This window comes from Pectinophora gossypiella, chromosome Z (genome assembly GCF_024362695.1).
Source record: "Pectinophora gossypiella chromosome Z, ilPecGoss1.1, whole genome shotgun sequence".
NCBI lineage: Eukaryota > Metazoa > Arthropoda > Insecta > Lepidoptera > Gelechiidae > Pectinophora > Pectinophora gossypiella.
In genome coordinates, this window is record NC_065433.1 from 19,794,584 (window position 1) to 19,814,312 (window position 19,729).

The following is a 19,729-nucleotide window of genomic DNA, read 5'->3' on the forward strand; positions in this document are numbered from 1 at the left end:
TACTTTATGATAATAAAATATTAAAACAATATAGGTAAGTATGAAGAACTCGTTGGTCGGTGAATTTGTTTTCGAATTGACGTTTGGATCTTAAATGTTTATTTCGTGCTCTGCGGTGAAGGAAAGTATCGTGAGGAAACCGACATTCCCGTGAAAGGCGTTTCGGAGGTATGTGACATAAACCAGTGTTGAGCTGCTTTTCCCTTCGCTGGATTGGAAGATCAGACAGGTAGTCGCTTCTGTAAAAAACCGGATCTGTCAAATCTTCTGGTTAGGGAAGCGGTTTTGGAAATGGTGATATGTTGAACTCGTTTTAACATGTGTTTTGGATAGTTCAAATCGAAATATAAGAAAATATATTGTCATAAATCCAAAATAAATATAGAAACAGTAGAAGCGCGCAAAATAATTCATAATGGCGCTCTAAATTCGTAAATTCGGGACACGTTTGCCGCGTTCGCGACAGGCGTGCATAGCGCAGGTTATTGCATAAAATTACAATAACACACATCCTCACTTGCGGGATATGCTCGCTATTTGCCTATTCGGGTACAATGTGACGTAGCCAGGACACGTCGTTTAATTAATGAAGCAAATGCTATGGCACTCACGTTGAACGTTTACACTGTTGTGATAAACAGCTGTTATACGATGATCCATAGATAACTTGAGCCAAAGGGGCAAACTGAATATTTCCAAGCGATTTTTGGGGGTGTATGGAGCATGGTCCACCACGCTGCTTCAATGCGGGTTGATAGAAGTGTTTGAGCTAGTAGCCCTGAAACAACGGTTTAACATTCCTTCCGAAGCACGGAATCATCTTACTTTTTCGGACAATTGGGTGATTCAACCTGCAATAAACACACATTAAAATTTCATGCATCTTAGCATTAAGGACATGTTGTAGAAGTCGACTGGAAGTAGGAGGAAATGTATCAGTATCGTAGCCTAACCTGCACACCCCTAAAGGGAATACGGGGACGTTTACAAAAGTTTATGTTCGCAACATTTTCTAATGACAATCCTACGTAAGTACGTAGCAGCGTTGAATCGGTCGCGGTTACATTTATGCGTAAACTAACACATTCAAACATTCATCAAGACAAAATAAACAATTCATTAGACCCTTACACAAACGGGCTAAGTGTTACACTGTATATAATTACAGGGAAAAGCAATTAGTCGCCAATTATCTCTGTGGACTCGGTAGCCGAAGATAAGATAAAGATAAATATTCTAAAAGATACCTGACACCTCCCTCTACTGCGAGAATGGAGTCGGGACAAAGAAATTGTATAGTGTATGTGTATGTACCTACTCGACTTTTTCTTTACTTCATCTTTGAAGACTTTTTTAAAATACTTTTATGTTTGTTACCTTGGTAAATAATATTAACAAAGTTCTATTAAGAAATGGTAATTGTGCATTGTCTGAAAAAGTAGAGGTTTTCTCTGTGAAAGGAGAGTTTTTTCTATGTAGTCGTTTTCACAGAAAAAGCTCTGTATTTGTAGATATCCTTATCTAAAATGTCACAGTCAGCATTCACACCTGCTCATTGTTACTACATTAAAAAAAACTTTCACTTTATAACTTTGTTTATCATGTCCTTCGTGCAAATTGAAATTATGCAATTCGAAATGGAACACCACATTTCACTTTTTGTAATTGATTTTTGAATATTAATTCTTATTTTAAACATAATATTAAAATATGAATGAAATAAAATTAGTTTTACATATATGAAGATTTACGCTTAGTTTAAATTGAGACGTTCTTAGTTTAATATTAGGCGAAATATGAATACTCGAAAATTACAGTTAGAACATCAAGACACCCCCGGTGTTATTACAAAACTTAAAATAACAATCCGCATCACGAAAGAAATCGACGGAATTTTATGAAACTAATTAACATTCATAACTATTGGGTAGTTTCCTAGGTCAAAGATAAATTGTGAAATTTTTATTACTAAATAAAGACAGATCCAAAGATGACAAAAAGGTGTCTTTTTTCTTTCCTGAATTTTAATAAAGAAAAATGTAATAATAAGTGCGACAATGTAATAATAAGTGTGTGTGTATGTGTGAGTGCGAGTGTGTGTGTGTGTGTGTGCGTGTGTGTGTGTGTTTTAATTATAATAAGTGCGACATTTTGTTACGTCTATGACGTCACAGGTTGTTATTCCATACAAATTCCATAGTAATTTTGACGTTTAGTAAAAAGTAACTGAATTGACTAGTTGGAAACTAGCCTATTGTACGCAGAATCTGCGACACTAGCGCCGAAGCCGCGAGACTTCTATTGTGACACGCACTATATTTTAAACCTACTTTATCTTTTATTTGAAAAAAGTCCATGTTTTCCCAATCTTCTTCTTCTATCGTGTGGGTTGTGAGGTGGAGTACCTCATCAACCCTGGTGTCAGGGTTACTATTGAGCCGCCAAAGGCCCCTGACATGGCTCATGTAACGACTACTTACTTACATCAGTAAGTAGCAACCGGGACCAACGGCTTAACGTGCATTCCGAAGCACGGACTATCTTACTTTCGGACAATCAGGTGATCAGCCTGTAATGTCCTAACCAAACTAGGGACCACAAAGTAATTTTTGTGATATATCCCCACCGGGAATCGAACCCGGGACCTCCGGATCGTGAGCCCAACACTCAACCACTGGACCACGGAGGTCGTTTCCCAATCATTAAATATTTATCCATATACTACACAGCCCATACTGTGTAGAAATTAAACCTCACCTAAAGCCATTGGGCATTATCGCCAGCATGCGCCATTGGATCAGTTTTACTGGGCGAGCGCAATCAATAATTTTCTATCAATGACCGCGCCGACACCAACCGCTTATTAGCATCGGAAAAAACAATAACTGTACGCCAGATTATACCCTCGAATGATCAGCGGTAGAAACATGTGGATACGAACATAGATCTACGATAAAATCTGAGTCTGTTTTAAAATATAGTAAGCTTTGAAAGCTGAAGTGGCAGTGGGCAGGACACATAGCGAGGAGAACCGATGGCCGATGGGGCGGAAAGGTTCTAGAATGGCGACCACGTGTCGGCAGACGCTCAGTGGGTTAGGCCCGTTACAAGGTGGACCGACGATCTGGTGAAGGACGCGGGAAGCCGCTGGATGCGGGCAGCGCAGGACCGATCGTCGTGGAGATCCTTGGGGGAGGCCTATGCCCAGCAGTGGGCGTCGTACGGCTGATGATGATGAAGCTTACACCTACCTACCTTGTATACCTTGAAAAATAAAGATTCACATTTTGATACTACTATTTATGTAGTTAGAAGTGAAGTTGGTTGATTTTTAAATTACTTAGTATATTTCAAGGGCTTAGCAAAATATGAAAGCTTTAAGTTACCCGGCTACGATTCGTTGTCATTATGATATTTGACACATGCTATTAGGACATTTTATCACGTGGCTTCTTATAAACTTACTTATTTATTTAATATTTGGGAGACCAACAGCTCTTAACAACTATAGCAAAAATATCATACTTAAAAACTAAGCCAACCCCCGGAATATTAGGTGAACTTTGTACATCAGATGTACTTACTTTTTTGACGAACCTTGTTGCTGCTAAGGTTTGATCTTTGACGAAGCTTGTGTGGATTTCATTGACTGTTTTTAATTACATTTTTGATGTAACCTGTGGATCCCTAGTCTATTGTATTTTATTTTTAATTAAAAAAATATATTTTTATGGCAATAACAAATATAGTTTTAGTAACATTTTCTGTAAATTAAAATCGATTACTTATTTCGTAATAAATTAACAAGGCCATCCACATGTTTCTCTACGCCGTCAGTTTCCCAGTTTGCGGTGTAAAATCACAGTCGACGATATAATTCTCATAATCCACGGTGCGCGCGCGCATTCAACATAACCTTTCACACCTAGCTGCGCAAGCGAGATTGTACCCATACTGGAACATTATTATTACACGCTTTACTGTACGTTTCTGGTGGTACTATTGATTTAATTGATTTGATCATTTCGATATGTTTTAAGGGATGTATCTACTCAATGTACTGAGTTGTCAGTTATAATTCTATTATTATTATCATATTTTAAAGCTGTACGTAAAACTGATATAAATCTTAATCTAACATATACGCAACTTATTATTTTCTAATAGTCAAACCGAGACAAAACCCACCCGTAGCAGGAATGCAAGCCACGAGTCACTACCAGTTGTAGCCACTTGTATAAGTGGCTTATATTACATATATATGACATAGGGGTAGGCAGAAATGTAAACATAACGCAAATAACAATAAATATAGCGTGGGAAGAGTGGATGTGTATACTATACACTTCTACCTACCCCCTTATATCTTTAAAACTTTTTTACGATATCGTAGTATGTTATTAACGACATTGTAGTACGTATTTTTACGATTTCGTAATCATCCTGGAAAAGAAATCACACCATAGACGAGAATGCTAAATAAAAAAGACTCATACCGCTGCATATTACAGTTTTCTGCACTTTTACAATGTGAATACTGTATCTATTACCCAACACGACATACGGTACCTACCTATCGAAAATGAGCTGATAAATTCATGCTATCTATCAACAATCAAACTAACGCGAGGTTTTCTCGCAATAATTGCTTTAATAATGACACGTACAGGCAAAATGACAGTCATTACAGCTCAAATCACGCCTGACTCACGCGTTGCCATAGTAACGGTAATAGATATGTTCACACGCAAATAATGTGCGACAATTCTTAGTATTTTTTGGAAGGTATGAGTAAAATAATGCTGGCAAGTGAGTCATCAATGTTGGTTTCTCGAAACTTCTTAGGTCTTACCTGAATTATTTTACGTCATACTGTCGAAATTAAATATCATATTAGCTTATCCTGTGTAATGAGTTGTAGGTTTTTTTTTTTTCAGAAAAACACAAAAAATATATCTCAATCACAATGGATACTAGGCACAAACCAGACGGTCTTAAAAGCCAGCCAGCCAAGCAGTATTGCAATTTTACATCTGTTCATAATAAAATTAAGTCAATGTCAAATATTGCTTTTTGGACGAATTGCTTCAATGTAGCCTTTCTAACCTCCCAGAGCATACTCGACTAAGATAATCATGTACCTACCAGAATTTCAATAATAGAACTTATACCGCCCAATCTGACTTATAGTCCTCCATGAACTCACCTGCGTCCAAAGAGTGAATTCTTTGAATGAGTAAATTACTTACCGAAGTAATTAAAGAGCCTTACACCACGAACATGTCGAACATGTTTTCTTATCACAGGAGTATTAGCGAACAAAGCCCATATCGGCCGAACCGTACCACTAAAGGTGCTTACACACCGGCGGTATTTTTAGACGTGCTCAAAACGTCCATAATGCGCGCACCGGGGCCATAGCCATAAAATAATATTCCTTAATACATTATAATAGTCGCCATCCCAGGTAATGTTCGTAAGTATTGGAATTACAGGGCGGCGCGTTCCGGCCTTATATTGAGTGAGTGTGACACGGGACAAACGACAGCGATAGAACCCACACAACCCCATGCTATCTTCAGAAAATCAATCTAGGCCTTATTTTTTGGTGCCAGCTACATAACCCATGATCTCTCTCTTTATTTAAGAGCTACGCTCTTGTCGGTGGAGTAATCGCCATTCCTCTCTTCTTCCCGCCAAAACCTTCACCTACTGATACGACACGACCTGCACCTTCTCTTTTATTTGTTTCATAAATGTTCTCCTAGGTCTACCCCTTCCTCTCTACCCTTAAATTTTTCCTTCTATGATGTTTGTTATAAATGAATCGTGTCGTATCAGGTGGCTAATCATATTACCCATGATGAACACTGCAAATTATGAAGCAAGTACTTGAATGTAAAATAATGTTTTTTATAGTACTTATGTATACGATTTCTTATTATAAGTGCTTCTCACATTTTTATCTCAATACGCCTGCTATACCGCTATCAAAATTTTACTCAACGGCCTACCTGAGGTAACTCTGAAAGAAATGTAGTTTGGTAAAATCCATGGTGATTTTAGAATAAAAAGATACAATGTCGAAGGAGCGTTTTTCCCGTAGCTTGCACCACAATCTCATATCGAACCTCATCGTACCATTTGATTGGCCGCGGGTGGCGAAATTGTCCGACCGAGCCACTTCGATTCATTTCGATGACAGATTGTTTTTGAATTGACTCTAAAATGAAAATATTTATCAGCTCCATGTTGTTTCAATCAATTTCATGTAATGTACCGATTTCTACTCATTCTCAAGAGCGGACATGTTGCATTCCGACATTGTCCTGACGAACTACAAGGTAAGTTTGAAATCTTTTTACCTCATAAAGATTATCTATAAGTAAACTCACTCAATATCTACTAAGGAAGACAACATTGAATAGTATGAAATGAAGCTGCAATCACATTTTGTTTTTGAATCTGAAGATACCTACACAATAATCCACTGCAAAGGAATGTCATCCCCACGGCCTGAACACGTCACAGCAATAATATTTAAACTTGCTGAAATACAAATTACACTAGGTAATCGTAACTATAGATACCGGGTGAGAGCCTTCAGCGCTCCCCATTTGTCCGGCCAAGTAGTTAATGCCATCTGCGGCAAATCTACAATAAGTCACGTCCAACAAAAAAAGTAACTATAATAACAGGATTCGATCTCATCTTATCCTGATTTATGCCCATACGTATAAAACAAAACACATAGGTAACCAATGACATAGTCTGTCAATCTAAAATCGAATTGCTTTTAAAATAAATAAATAATAAAATGTTTTTATTCAAGGTAAAACCCAATGATTACAAAGTTAATAATAATATTATTATAAATATAATTGTATAATACAAATTACAAATTACTTTTAAGCGACACAAAACAAGTAGGTACTTAATATCGTCACTAAATGTATTTTTAATAATAAAATCCGAGTTTATCTAATCTATAACAAATCGACGAAAACGCCACTTAAGAGGCGGGAGAAGGAAAGGGCTACCCTAATTACCATTACAATCTGAACGCATAAAGTTAAGATTGTACTAATTAAGTATACTGTTTGGCTTGTTAGTTTATCCAGAGGCGATACCGAACACGATATAAATAAGGCGAAAACTGATACATATGGAATTCCTAGCCTGACGTAATTCATCGAACGAATGGGAGTCAAACATCATAAATAAAATCTTAATCTAAATTACTTGTAAGTAGTATTTTGACATAATACCTACGACTTGTTACAAACTATGATCCTATCAACTCTACAATGACATTTTGACTCTACAAAGAGATATTTGAATTTTATAAAAGACAAAATGCTTTATCGAGAAACGAGGATTAAACAAATAAAGAACATGGTTTCTCGCGACACTCGCAGCGTGAATTCCGAACGTAACGTATGTCGCCTCGTTTTCTACCGGCAGGCGGCAACCCGAGATATCTCACACTCTTTGACACCTAACCTTAAAATTACAACTCATTGCATAATTCTACCTTATTCATCCCCAAATAAAGATTAATCTCAATTTACTCCAAGACCGAAACTTGCGATGTTTCAGTCCAAAGAATTATTTCACACGACCGCCAAAGTTCTTATTTAACAAATGAGATATCAATTATTCAGCTCCTATCTCAAGGACATAAAGAACAGAATAGCATTTTCTGGTGAATTTAATAATGGCAATAAATAAATTTGTCAGGGTGTACGAAGAAGCTTCAAGAGCGATGGGGTCAATTTATCAAGAGCTTCGTTTTGTTTTTTCCAGTAATATTGAAACATTTGTGAATGGGGACGCTATCGAGTGAGATATGGGGCTTGTAATTTATATGTTGTGTATTTAGTTAATTAATGATATCGGTCGAGTTTTTTTGTCGGGTACTACTTATAAACGTATCTAACCTCCGAGATAGGAAGTAGCGAGGTTCCTGCGAATGTTTTATGTAATTTTAATGATAATTTAATTAGACCATTTCTCTTATCTTTATCTTGTTCCTTAGAATTTATGGGCGTAGAGTGGAGAAACAATTATTTCTTACCATTTACCACAAATATTCCACGAAAGTTTCAAATATTTCATTTAACATAAACTGTCAATAATTGTATAATTATTATTAACTTTGATTTAGTACTTAATAAATAAATAAACAGCAAGTACAAATATATATGTACAGCGTTTCCTAGAAAGTTGTGCGATTCTATATAGTTCGAAGATTCTGAATAAGGATAGTCAGCAAATGTACATGTGAAGCTCATAGTTCGGGGAGCAACTGCAGGACCCCCACAGTCAGGCTATTTGTCGCGGCGCTGGCTGCGCGTGCGCCGACCCATAACTCCCCGCCCGAGGCCGATAATAAAATTATTTATTCAATAAAACAAATATGCTTTAATAAAGTGTGACTTTTGTCGCCAGGCCTTGTACACCTAATGGCTTACATAAATAAAGTGTGAATATACCGTACATTCGAGTACAGTCTATTTGACATGTTCAAATTAATAATAGGAAGGTATATCTAAGAAATTGTAAACACTGTTACTTTAAAATGCAGGTGATAATTGAATATACAAGTAATAGTTTAATACTCACTAGGTACTTCTATAACTTTGTCAAATTAAGTCAATTTAAAAAACATCAAATGCCAGATTTGTACAAAGTTACATACATTGGATAACTAAGAAATTGTAAACACTGTTACTTAAAAATGCAGGTGATAATTGAATATAGCTTAATAAGTAGTTTAATACTCACTAGGTAGTTCCATACTTTGTCAAATTAAGTCAATTTCAAAAACTTAAAATGCCAGGTTTGTGCAATGTATGTAGGTACAAGGAAACTCCCTAATCCCGCTTTTAAAATGCAGATAATAATCGAAATGGCAAGCAGCTAATAAAGGCGGCAACAGACTGGCGAGACGGAGTGAGGGAAAGCATTGAACGCCTTTTAATTCTTACACCCCATTTGTTAAGGACGGTGCAGTCTGTGCAATCCTAGCTTTAGAGAGGGGTAGAGTCGCTTTATATTCTCTTAATCTTTTTGTTTTCTTTTTCTTTTTCTGCATCTAGTGCAGAGAGGAACTGCTAAAGGAATTAATAGTCACGTTTTACTTACTTACAATGTAAAATGAACGTAAAGTGGAATATAATACCTTACAATAGGTGGACTATATTGGGTGACTCTTAGCGGCTTTGATGAAAGTAGTAAAGGTTTATCAAAATCGTGGCAATTTTTAGATAAGTCAGTTTCAGTTGTAATTAAATTAAGTTTTTAGTTGTCCGAATATGTACTTATTAATTTCGGTTCAGATATTACGTTGCTTGAGAAAATTTAAATACTTCAGTTCATTATTATTAAAATAAGGATTGGGTTCCGGAAATTGTTGCAACACGGCTCTTCTATAGTCGTGTTCCAAATGTTTTCCTAATTCTGTCGTGAGTCCGGTACCCTTTAATTTGTGCTCAATTGCCCTGCATCCCTTTAGCACATTTCTTTTATTCCCACTTTTTATTTCCCCTTTTAAGGAATGTCGTGAACGTCGATTACCTTCTCCCGTGAAGTAATTATGACTTGAAAATTTATTTTTTTCGCTACAAAGGGGAAGTTTTTGCCGAGGTTCGCGTAGGAATTCAACATTGGCATTTTGGCGTCAATTGACGCTTATTAATGCTAACACCAATTTCATTTACAAAACGTTTAACAAATTACGTTCCGTCCAATTTAAAGAACATGCCGATATATCTAATGTACTTACCTTGGTATTTGTGACATTTCACGTATATTTTTATGTGTTGGCACTTGGCGTTACTAAACATTTGACGTGTATACTTTGGTAGCGAAGTGACGTGTTTATATCAGCAAAGAGAAATCTTTATGGACAGGAATTTTAATTTCCGCCGATGCATAATTAAGGTAGCTCGGAAACTAATCAAAACAAACTAGGAAATAGAGGCCCCGGCCTGCGAAGGTAGTTGAAACCGCAATGTCAACATTCAGCCTCCATCTTAGTATTTGCAAAACTATGTATAACCACATAATAACTATTTTTGCGGTAGGTTAAATAACGTTCCTTGGTTTGCTTTAAATGCTTTCCTACTTACGTTGTTGAAAGTCTGAATGCTAGGTATTTTAGAAAAGCTTGTCATTCGCGTAAAGCTTGGAAAGGCTTCCTTAAAAGGCGCAGTCTATAAAACGTTCTAAGATTTGTAGCCCCGGTCGGATATTCATCCAGCCAGGGCACTTGGCACTCTAGACTGCTCCTTTAGCATTTATTTTAGGTAATTCTCCTAGATATGAAACATTAAAAAGGTTTTAGTGTAGTTATCTACTCTAAACCGGCGTAAGTGTAATGAAACTGGTAATTAATTCACACTCTGGGAAGAAAGAGCGGCTTGTCAAAAATGTAATTAAATGGAGATCAATGGAGATCATAGTCTGTGCTTAACTACTCAGGATATAAATCCCGGTGTGAAAAAAGAAGTAGAATAGAAAATGCGTCTATCCTTTTGCCTGTCAGAGGGTCTCAAAGTTCAAACTTTAAAAGGCTGTATCTTTTGAATTGTTTGATACCTAGTTAAAATTACGATAATACATTATTTAGAACGAAAATAGATTTCACTCTAAACTAGAAAGGATAAATAATAAAAATCTCGATAAGTTTAAAATTTAGGGGGGACCTTATACATGAAACGGAAAAATCTATCCCTAAAAAAGAAAAAAATCATCACGAAATCGGACCTGTATCTGGCAAATTAGAAGTTAGTTAGAAATCACAGGCTTGTATTGACTCCACAAAAAAACCACTAAAGGGACGGATGTTTGCCAACTGTTAATTTTAAAATGGTTGAGTGAAGCGAATGAAACAATAATCCGGCCGAACAAATCAAATAGACATATCGCTGGTATACAAGTCGTTTGAAGTATGCTGTCAAATTAATTTTGTCGGGTTATACGTCAAACGTTGTAAGGATCAGACAGTGGTGTCAATTCCAGCCAGACACCTTCTAATTTTATTTTATGTTATACTTGTTATTTTCTTTTACGTCGAAAATGCGAGGAACGGGTAGTCGATAGGCTAAAAAAATATGGTGTTCGATCTTCAATTTTAAGCAGATACCTTAAACATTTATTTTTTAAATGTTTGCTTTATATTGCATTGTAGTGGACGAATGTATTTACTTCTATATCTACGTATACTTACTCGTATTATACTCTTAATTATGTTATCAATGTGCCATACCTAATAAACGCAGTTCGTTATCAACCTCCGAATTTGATTCACCTCCTAAATACAACCTCCAGCATATTATTCACTCTAAATCATAAACCGCGAACTTAGGCATTTTACGAATAGATTTCGCTATCAGACGCGAGTCTTCCAATCCTTTTAATAGGCGGTGTCCTTTACCGGACTGTTCTGTATCCTGTGAATAGTACCTTACATATTGGTGATCAGTTCCTTTATCAGCTGCCTCCAGACTCCCACCATTCACTGGCAATCTGTGAGCGGACAGGATGGCGCGGGGATATTAATTTCTATAGAGCAATTAAGTCGTGAACTGACACAGCGATTAGCTCGTATCATCCTTCAGGTGACTTTTAAATCCGCAATAAAGTTTTTCTCAGTCAAATAAGTACTTTTTAAGAGTTTGGTAAGTATTTGAATTTAGACTTTTAGATACTTGTTGGGAAAATGAAAGGGATCGTAGAGTTGAACTTTGTAAAAAGTTAAGTACTATATAGGTAATAATGGTAAGTACATTTGATTGATTTAGTAAAGATTATCACTTCTGTAATTCTTTCGTTACTAGGTAAAGCCAAAATGTTTTCTCTTTTGATCAGACACTTACAAATAAACTCAAAATGTATGGGATTGACACAAGAAAATCATTGGATTGTTTGTTAGCTTATCTCGCTTCTATATGTTCAATCGTTAAAATATATTTCAAAATTCACACATAATTTCCCTTTGTTTCTGTTTAACAGCAATGTCACAAATTGCCGTCCTGTTAAGGGAAAAACGTACACTGCAAATGGTCCAGTAAATAAAGCTTACAATAGAGTGATAACTCCGTCAACAGTTCGACTCCAGGCAGATCCAGCGATAAACTAAACGAACTCTCTTACTGTCCATGCTTGAGACTAATACGAATACATTTACACGTTATAAATGTAGTAAGAAGTTCATAAAGGAGCAAACTAATCATTTCTAAAATTAAGTCAATTAAAGAATATTTCTCTTCGTTTCTTGGGACGAGCATCGAAACACTGTCTCCATTATTATGCTTAACTCAATCAATTCATCTGTCTTTAAAAAAAGCGAACAGCGCTTCACTTCAGTCTACATGAATGCACCCTCATTTGGAAATGAAATCGGTCTATATCTTAAAGCCAAGGAGCTTTTTCTATAAATAAAGCAGGTCTTTACCTGACTAATTGTGACGTATTTTACGATCAATGCACTGAAAGAGGAATTAAAGGGCAATTGAAGATAGTATAGTTTTTTGACTCGAGTCTTCGATTTATGATGCTTGTGACTCTTTTGAAGCCCATTTAAGGAGTATGTTCGTCAGCCCATATACAGTTTTAATACTAAGTGAAATTATCGCAAGTACGAAGTTACAGGAAATAGCAAAAAATCGCTTTGCAGGAATTTAAGCATTGGACCGAACGCTAAAATATTTTAGTTGTTAGTAAGACAGTAAACGAAATAAATCCGAGTAAGAAACATTAGTTGAAGTGAACAATGTCCTGTTTATTCCGTTTGTTTGCACCACGCGCCGTTCCCGCAGCATCATTAATTATTGATGATGAGGAGAAAAGCGGCTGGGAATCCCAATTATATAGGAGAACTGGGGCCAATCGACACCAGGGAGTAATGAAGTCCCAAACGCACAAACCAAATACAGCTGTTGCCAATAAAAACAGTGTTTGAAATTCTGATTCGGAATTTTAGCATCAAGTAATTTTTGAACTGGATCCTCGCCGAGGCGATCCAACTCAATCAACGCTACCCTGGCCAGCATTCTATTACCTAAAGTACCTACATGATTCATCTACACTATTGGTGTATGTCGTAACAATTAATATATTTAAGGAAATCTAATACATTCTATTCATATTTTATATTAGTGTGTAAAGAAATGTGTGCGCCTACAAGAAAGAAAGCACTACAAACCCTCCACGAATTATCAATCTATAGCAAAAGACGCATCATCGAAGGAAGTTGTTCAAAATCGGAAACTGAGGTTTACATCTGAGGGTATAATTAGGGATTGTCCGACTGGTGACCATCTCGACCCTCAATGCGCCAAATGACAAGGTTCCCGCCATTTTGGTTTATAATTTCAGTGTACGTACGCGCACAGATTATAGTGCGAACCGACATTAGTGGCACTGGCGACATATAAATGACAGTGATTCGTTCCGAGATCGAAATTCGAATTGATATTAAAAAGGAATTGATATCCTGCCATAATTTCGAAAATAAAAGATAACATGTGTATTAAAAACGAGTTTTAACCTCGCGTAAGCTTTTGACTACGTTTGTATTAGCTTTGCGGTATCTAGTTGTAAACAGCTGAAATTATTCTTTACTAAATATATATTTTTTACTTAATTAGAAGTATTTAAATTTAGTTAAGTTGTTTGTCTACACTTAGCATTGCTCTTTGTCTTGACATTATATTTTTTTGATTGCTTCTATTTATACAATAAACGTGCATTTTAAAGAAAATATTTTCGAAAAAATATATCAGATGCTGTAGGCACGCTCGTGCGATATGGCGTACGACGTAACTTATGCCTGTGCGCAAAAAACGCGGCTGCGCTTGCCGTCGGCATGCCGCCCTGATAACTAACCATATCTGACGATTCCACTTTTTAGCCAATTCAGTTTTCTTACGCGGTTTAGGAAGATATTCGGATTGATTCCGAAGTAGCATAATATGATCAGGCTATAAATGACAAAATAATTACACACTATATCCCACCAGACCAAACGTTGGCTTTGTACTTATCATACTTACTATCGTAAGTTTAGAACGGTAACTATCCGCCCGCACCAATTCATCTCGGCCACCAACCTCACCCCCTCTGGGTGTTATGGCTGTAAGCCGCTAAAGAGTAAGGGGGAGAACACGCAGACTGTATCTCGCTCATCATTGGCGTGTCCTGTCGTGTGGTGATACGAATGTCATTTTTGTATGAAGTGTCCAGTGTGTGGTCTGCGTTGAGCTTCAATGACTTAGTTGTTTGCTTCATTAAGTGTATTTTTTTATGATTCTCTTCTATCGTGTGGGTTGTGAGGTGCAGCCCCAACCTCATCAACCCTGGTGACAGGGTTACTATTGAGCCGCCAAAGGCTGCTGACATGGTTCGTGTAACGACTACTTACTTGCATGGTCGTAGGTAGTAACCGAGACCAACGGCTTAACGTGCCTTCTGAAGCACGGATCATCTTACTTTGGGACAATCTGGTGATCAGCCAGTAATGAGCAAAGTAGGGACCACAAAGTATTAGTAACTATTGCAAAAGCATTCTAAGTAAATAGTGCAGTTCATAAAATGACTACCAAGCATCAGGGTCCATAACTGCTTCATTTGCTTTTATTTATTGACAAAAAGTAACAATTTTTAACAAATTCATACATTGGTTTTTGGTTTTTATGTTTCAACTAGTGGCCACTTCATTAGGCGGGAATAGGTAATCATGAAGTAGTGATAAATTAATTATTTCTGAAATAAGGTAGAAAATTACAGATATTCTAAAGATGTTGTCTTGTCCGATTGCAGCGACACCTATAGGGTCCAGTTCTGAATCTAAAATAAACACCCACTCAAACACAAGCGAAAAAAATCGATATCAATATCAGTCGCTCCTTGTCAATAGTTTCTGCAAGACTAACTCGTTAGGTTATCAATTTAACCCGTGTGTGTGAATTATTGTTGGAATTGCACAATATTCGTATATTCGTATTCGTATTCGTTAGTTAGTCCATGTGGGCTTCTAAACACATATGCCAAATAGATATATGGTATGTATTTTTGTATGTATGTATGCTTAGCCACCTATTTCTCAGAAACTACAAATATCGTCCATGTCAAATAGTGTAAGTTTCATCAAAATCGGCTTAGTAGTTTTATAGTTATGATCAATAAATCGTTACTATAGAACAATAACAATGAACTCGTTGATGTCTTTTGAATGAAGGAAGACCTTATCAATATTAGTAGGTAATATTAAGCCATTAGAGGTCATTTCATGGTATACATGTCAACTGTTTTGCAAGAGGGCTGGGGTGTATGGATGCTGGTGCGGATTGAGGGGGATTATGTGGGTACTGGTAAAGTTACTTGTGTGGATACCGGGGGGACGTTAGCAACCGCTGATGTGGATGTTGGAGGAGCTGATGCTATTGTGGATTATTGTTTCTTTCTTTTTACTGATATTGATTTATTTTTTAAATTACTTTAAGGCGTACGGATCATATTCCACCACGCTGCTCCACTGGGCCAACGCCTTAACGTGCCTTCGAAATCACTTACATTCATATACGCATATTCATCGTGTAAAATTAATGATGAAATAAAACCTTCAGTATGCGCCAAACATTTTGATAGCGGAACTAGATTGATTATAGTAATTGATAGACGCATTCAGAACAATATCAGTAGAGAAACAAACAACTATTTATGGCCAAAACTTACACTATTACTTATATGTCAAGAGAAATTAAATATAATCAACTGAACAGAAAATTTAAGCAACTAAACCATTTACCCGTCAAATTCAGTAAACTAAAACAAGAGATAAATAATTATTTCAGGAACATAAGACATCTATAAGTTCATAATGTACTGCTGGTAACTATTTGATTTAAAATAAAAAACAATCATTTTTAAATTAAATTAAAAGTCATATGAAACTAAAGCGCTGAATATTTCAAGTACTTAACTAAGTATGTATACTCCGTACTTATTATGCATTACATGCGTGCGTGCAATACAAATGTACCCAAAGCAAAATAAGATGTCTTACCGATAGTAGGGGAATGGCTGAGGCACGTGTAGATCCATCGGCATGGAGGCATGTGCATGTGCATGGGTGTATTCATGCTGCATCATGCCATGCATGCCATGGCCAAGCATGGCGGCCCAAGGAGACGAGGCGAAACCGCCCGGGTGTTCCATTCTCGGCACTAGCTCGTCACTGTTCCATCTTCAACATTTCAGAGCTTGTTCCTTTTTAGTTCCATGTTCCGTAATTTAAGCACTATTTAAATTAATTGTTCCATTTCTTTAGCTGATTACTATATTTGAAAATAAAACACTGCTCATTTTGTTTTTCTAATGTTACAGTCGTAGACTAGTCGGCGACATAACATTAAAGAAACAAATTATTAATTAAGTACCTAACAATAAATATATTTTGGCACCTACCTTATTGACTAAATCAATTCAATTTTACTAATTATTATTTAATTTTCCAATCTAGTATATTTCTTTATAATTCCTATCAAAAACAGAAATACCTTGTCTTACATTATTTTATTTTTATACATTTTGTACTAATTTATTTTAATGATCTGCAATAGTTCAAAAATCAATTCAATATTTGTTCGTCTGCTTTTCACATCATACTTGCAATGACCATGCAATTTGCTTATTTCATAGAGTTTAGATAAAAAGTTGGTTATTTTTATCTAATATACTTACTTCTAAATTCAAAACGAACTTTATAATTGGTTTATACTTATTCTTCAGTGATAGGCAAAATTGATCATATTTCTAATGTGTACCGTCTGACTAAAGGGTTCACTCTCTTTATAATTCCTCCTTCTTCGGTCGCTATTATGAGTGTCGCCTAAAACCTTAAAGTTTCCGAGATGTTTCTTTTAAAGATATTAGCGAAGTACTTTTGATAAATTTTGTGTTTCAGTTATTGCGGTTTATTTATGTTTTTTGCTACCATTAGCTATACTTACTTAGTTCTTTATTTGATTTAAAATATATTTTTATCTACTATCACAACTGCTCCAAGGCTAAACTACATATTACTTCAAATAAAGAAAATATGGAGCTCGTAATGTTTGACTCTGCTAAACAAATGGAGCGAAATCCGTTAAAATAGGTATAAACTTTATACTGTGCACACAATCTACCACTTAACACGAAGATATCTCAAAACTCTGTAAAGAAACATAGAGTACATCGAAGCCGAATATTCCAACACTCGATATATTGACACTGCGTCTGCGCAACCCGACGATTGTTTTGGTCTGTTAGATCAGCACCTATTAGTGAAGCCGATATGTTATTTGCTTTCGTCTAAAGTATTTATTGCGTTGTGTTTTGTTAACCTCAAGGGATTACAGGTTTTTGATGTTTGTCAAGTAATAACAGCTGTTTGACTTGGGCTCAGTGCGCAAGAGTCGCGTTAATCGTCATTTAGTTCTCGCCTGTATGAGAAATTCCTTAATTTTACTAGAAATCATGCGTAATTAAAACTATCAGTTTTGCTTTAGCAATAATATGAGTAGTGGAGTAATTTAATTGCGGTTTTTTAAATTTTAGCACGCAACTGAATAACCGAGACCCAAAAATTTAAAGGTAGGTACCAAATATCTCTCAAGCTCAATACATAGGCTCACTACTAAGTAAATCATTAAAAATGAATAAGACAATTAATTGAAATTCAGAGCAAATTTTAAATCACTTTGTACACATAATCACAAATATTATCTACTACAAACCATGCACAGTCACAAAGTAATTAATAATTGTAAGAAAAATCTTTGAGTCTAGACACAGTCACATCAATCCACTATAGAGCCGCACTCGAAAAGTCACTGCCATATTTTGGGAAAATAAATTAAAAGCGCGCGAATGTCAGGTAATGAAGTTTTCCCGCGCGCGAGTGGATGCGTTCCGAAACCCGCGGTGCATGCGTCACTATTTACATGCATTTTGGTAAAAGACGGTGAGGCGGTAAAAACACGTGTGCCGGGTCTGTCGGTCCAGCGGTCATTGAGAGGATCTGCTATCAAAACTATACGGCGCGCGGTGGATGTGTGCGCGAACCGGCCCAGCGTACGCCGTCGCCGGCCCAGCATACGAAACAAGCTCGCAACTATACCGCGCTCCGCCGCTGTCGAATTCTCTAACTCGGAACGTCACGTCTCGTATAATTGGGTAACGTTTACGTGCCGCGGGCGGCTGGCACGTTCACGTAGGCTACTCGTGTTACGGGGGTGTGACTGACCTAATTACTTTCGCTAAAATCTCCGAAAAAATTTGCATTGTAATGGCGAGGATATGCGTCATTTTTTTATGCCATAATACCATTTTAAAATTACCTACATTTTCATTCATAATTGTTTACGGTTCAAAGCGGGATACAAAAGCAATAAACTTAACAATAAAAAAAATACGGGATGTAAATATCTCTGCGTGTTTGACAGTACGAGTACCGTAATAGAATATTAAGAGAATTATAATATTCCCACGATTTACATTTTCTTCCACCTATGACCTAACCTTAGACGACTGCTTTGACGTCTGTAACTGTCGATGTAATTCTACTGCGATGTCCAGAGAAGGTAGACCTTCGAAAGTGAGCGCGGGCCTGAAGGAGCTAAACATTTGAAGGGGTCTTAGTAAACCGGTTACATGGTAGTAATTGCTCGGAGAAATGACACAGGTGTGACTAACGCTTAACGGTGTTTTCGACTTGTTATTGAGGACTTGTCTCAATAGTCACACATTGTCTGTGTAGCAGAATATTATATTTGCATTTTTTAAACGAAATTAGAATAGCACATTGAAAGTAACAAAAACAGATTATTTTGGTCAATCATAATTATAATTATTTGGTGACTGATGCTAAAAATATTCCTAACACAATATATTGTGATTTAGGAAAGGATTGGCAAAATATGTTAAAACATATATTTTAGAGAAAACTCATATAAATTCTACTTAACACCCTCCATTCATGACCATGCATCCATTCATTTGCTGTAAAAAGTCCCATATGCACAAGTAAGGGTGTATCATCATCCATTATAAGATGACCCCTACGTTCTGCACAAATGGTAGACAGGTGGAATCAATTTAAAGTGGTTGGATTATTATGATGGTCATCTTGAGTCTGATTTACTGCTCAGGGAAGTGTTTTGTATGCCTCTCCCCTAAGTGACATATTTATATTGAAGTTATTTATATTTTTCAAGTAGATTGTATGGAGATATTTTTGTGATGTTTCTAACATGAAAAGTTTCAGTAGTATTAATAATACAAGCTTTGATTAAGTTGTTGAATATGCAAATTGGGTTAAGTAATTTCCAAAATACGTGATTTAATTAACAGAATAAAGAAAAATATATAGGACTATAAAGAAACGTTATTAAAAAGAATTCATTATGCCTAAATTCAAATTCTCGTTTCTTCAAAAATATACATTGTGTGAAATAAAAACGATTTAAACTTGGAAGCTTCGCTCGGGCATGACAAGAACAACTATACGCGAGCAGCGTCGTTTTAAACTTGTAACGGCGCACGCTGATTGGCTGCGAGACTCGGTCGGAAGGCGTGGGCCGGGCCGCATTGGCGAGTGGGCGTGCTCACGTGATAAGGTGTAAATTCCGGGTGATTCTGGGTCAGTGATAGTAATAAATTAGTTTACCGTCTGTTACAG

The 19,729-nt window shown here is 36.4% G+C and overlaps 1 protein-coding gene across 1 annotated transcript in view; it reads right to left on the minus strand.

The window, feature by feature from the left end:
* Positions 1–18,032, minus strand: part of LOC126380558 (protein trachealess) — a 142,368-nt gene extending 124,336 nt beyond the window's left edge. The window contains exons 1-2 of the mRNA XM_050030050.1: positions 17,787–18,032; positions 16,073–16,343 (exon numbers count right to left, since the gene is read on the minus strand). Of these exons, the coding sequence (XP_049886007.1) occupies positions 16,073–16,224 (152 nt within the window). The 5' untranslated portion in view covers positions 16,225–16,343; positions 17,787–18,032. The remainder of the gene's footprint in view (positions 1–16,072; positions 16,344–17,786) is intronic.
* Between the last annotated feature and the right edge of the window lie 1,697 nt (positions 18,033–19,729).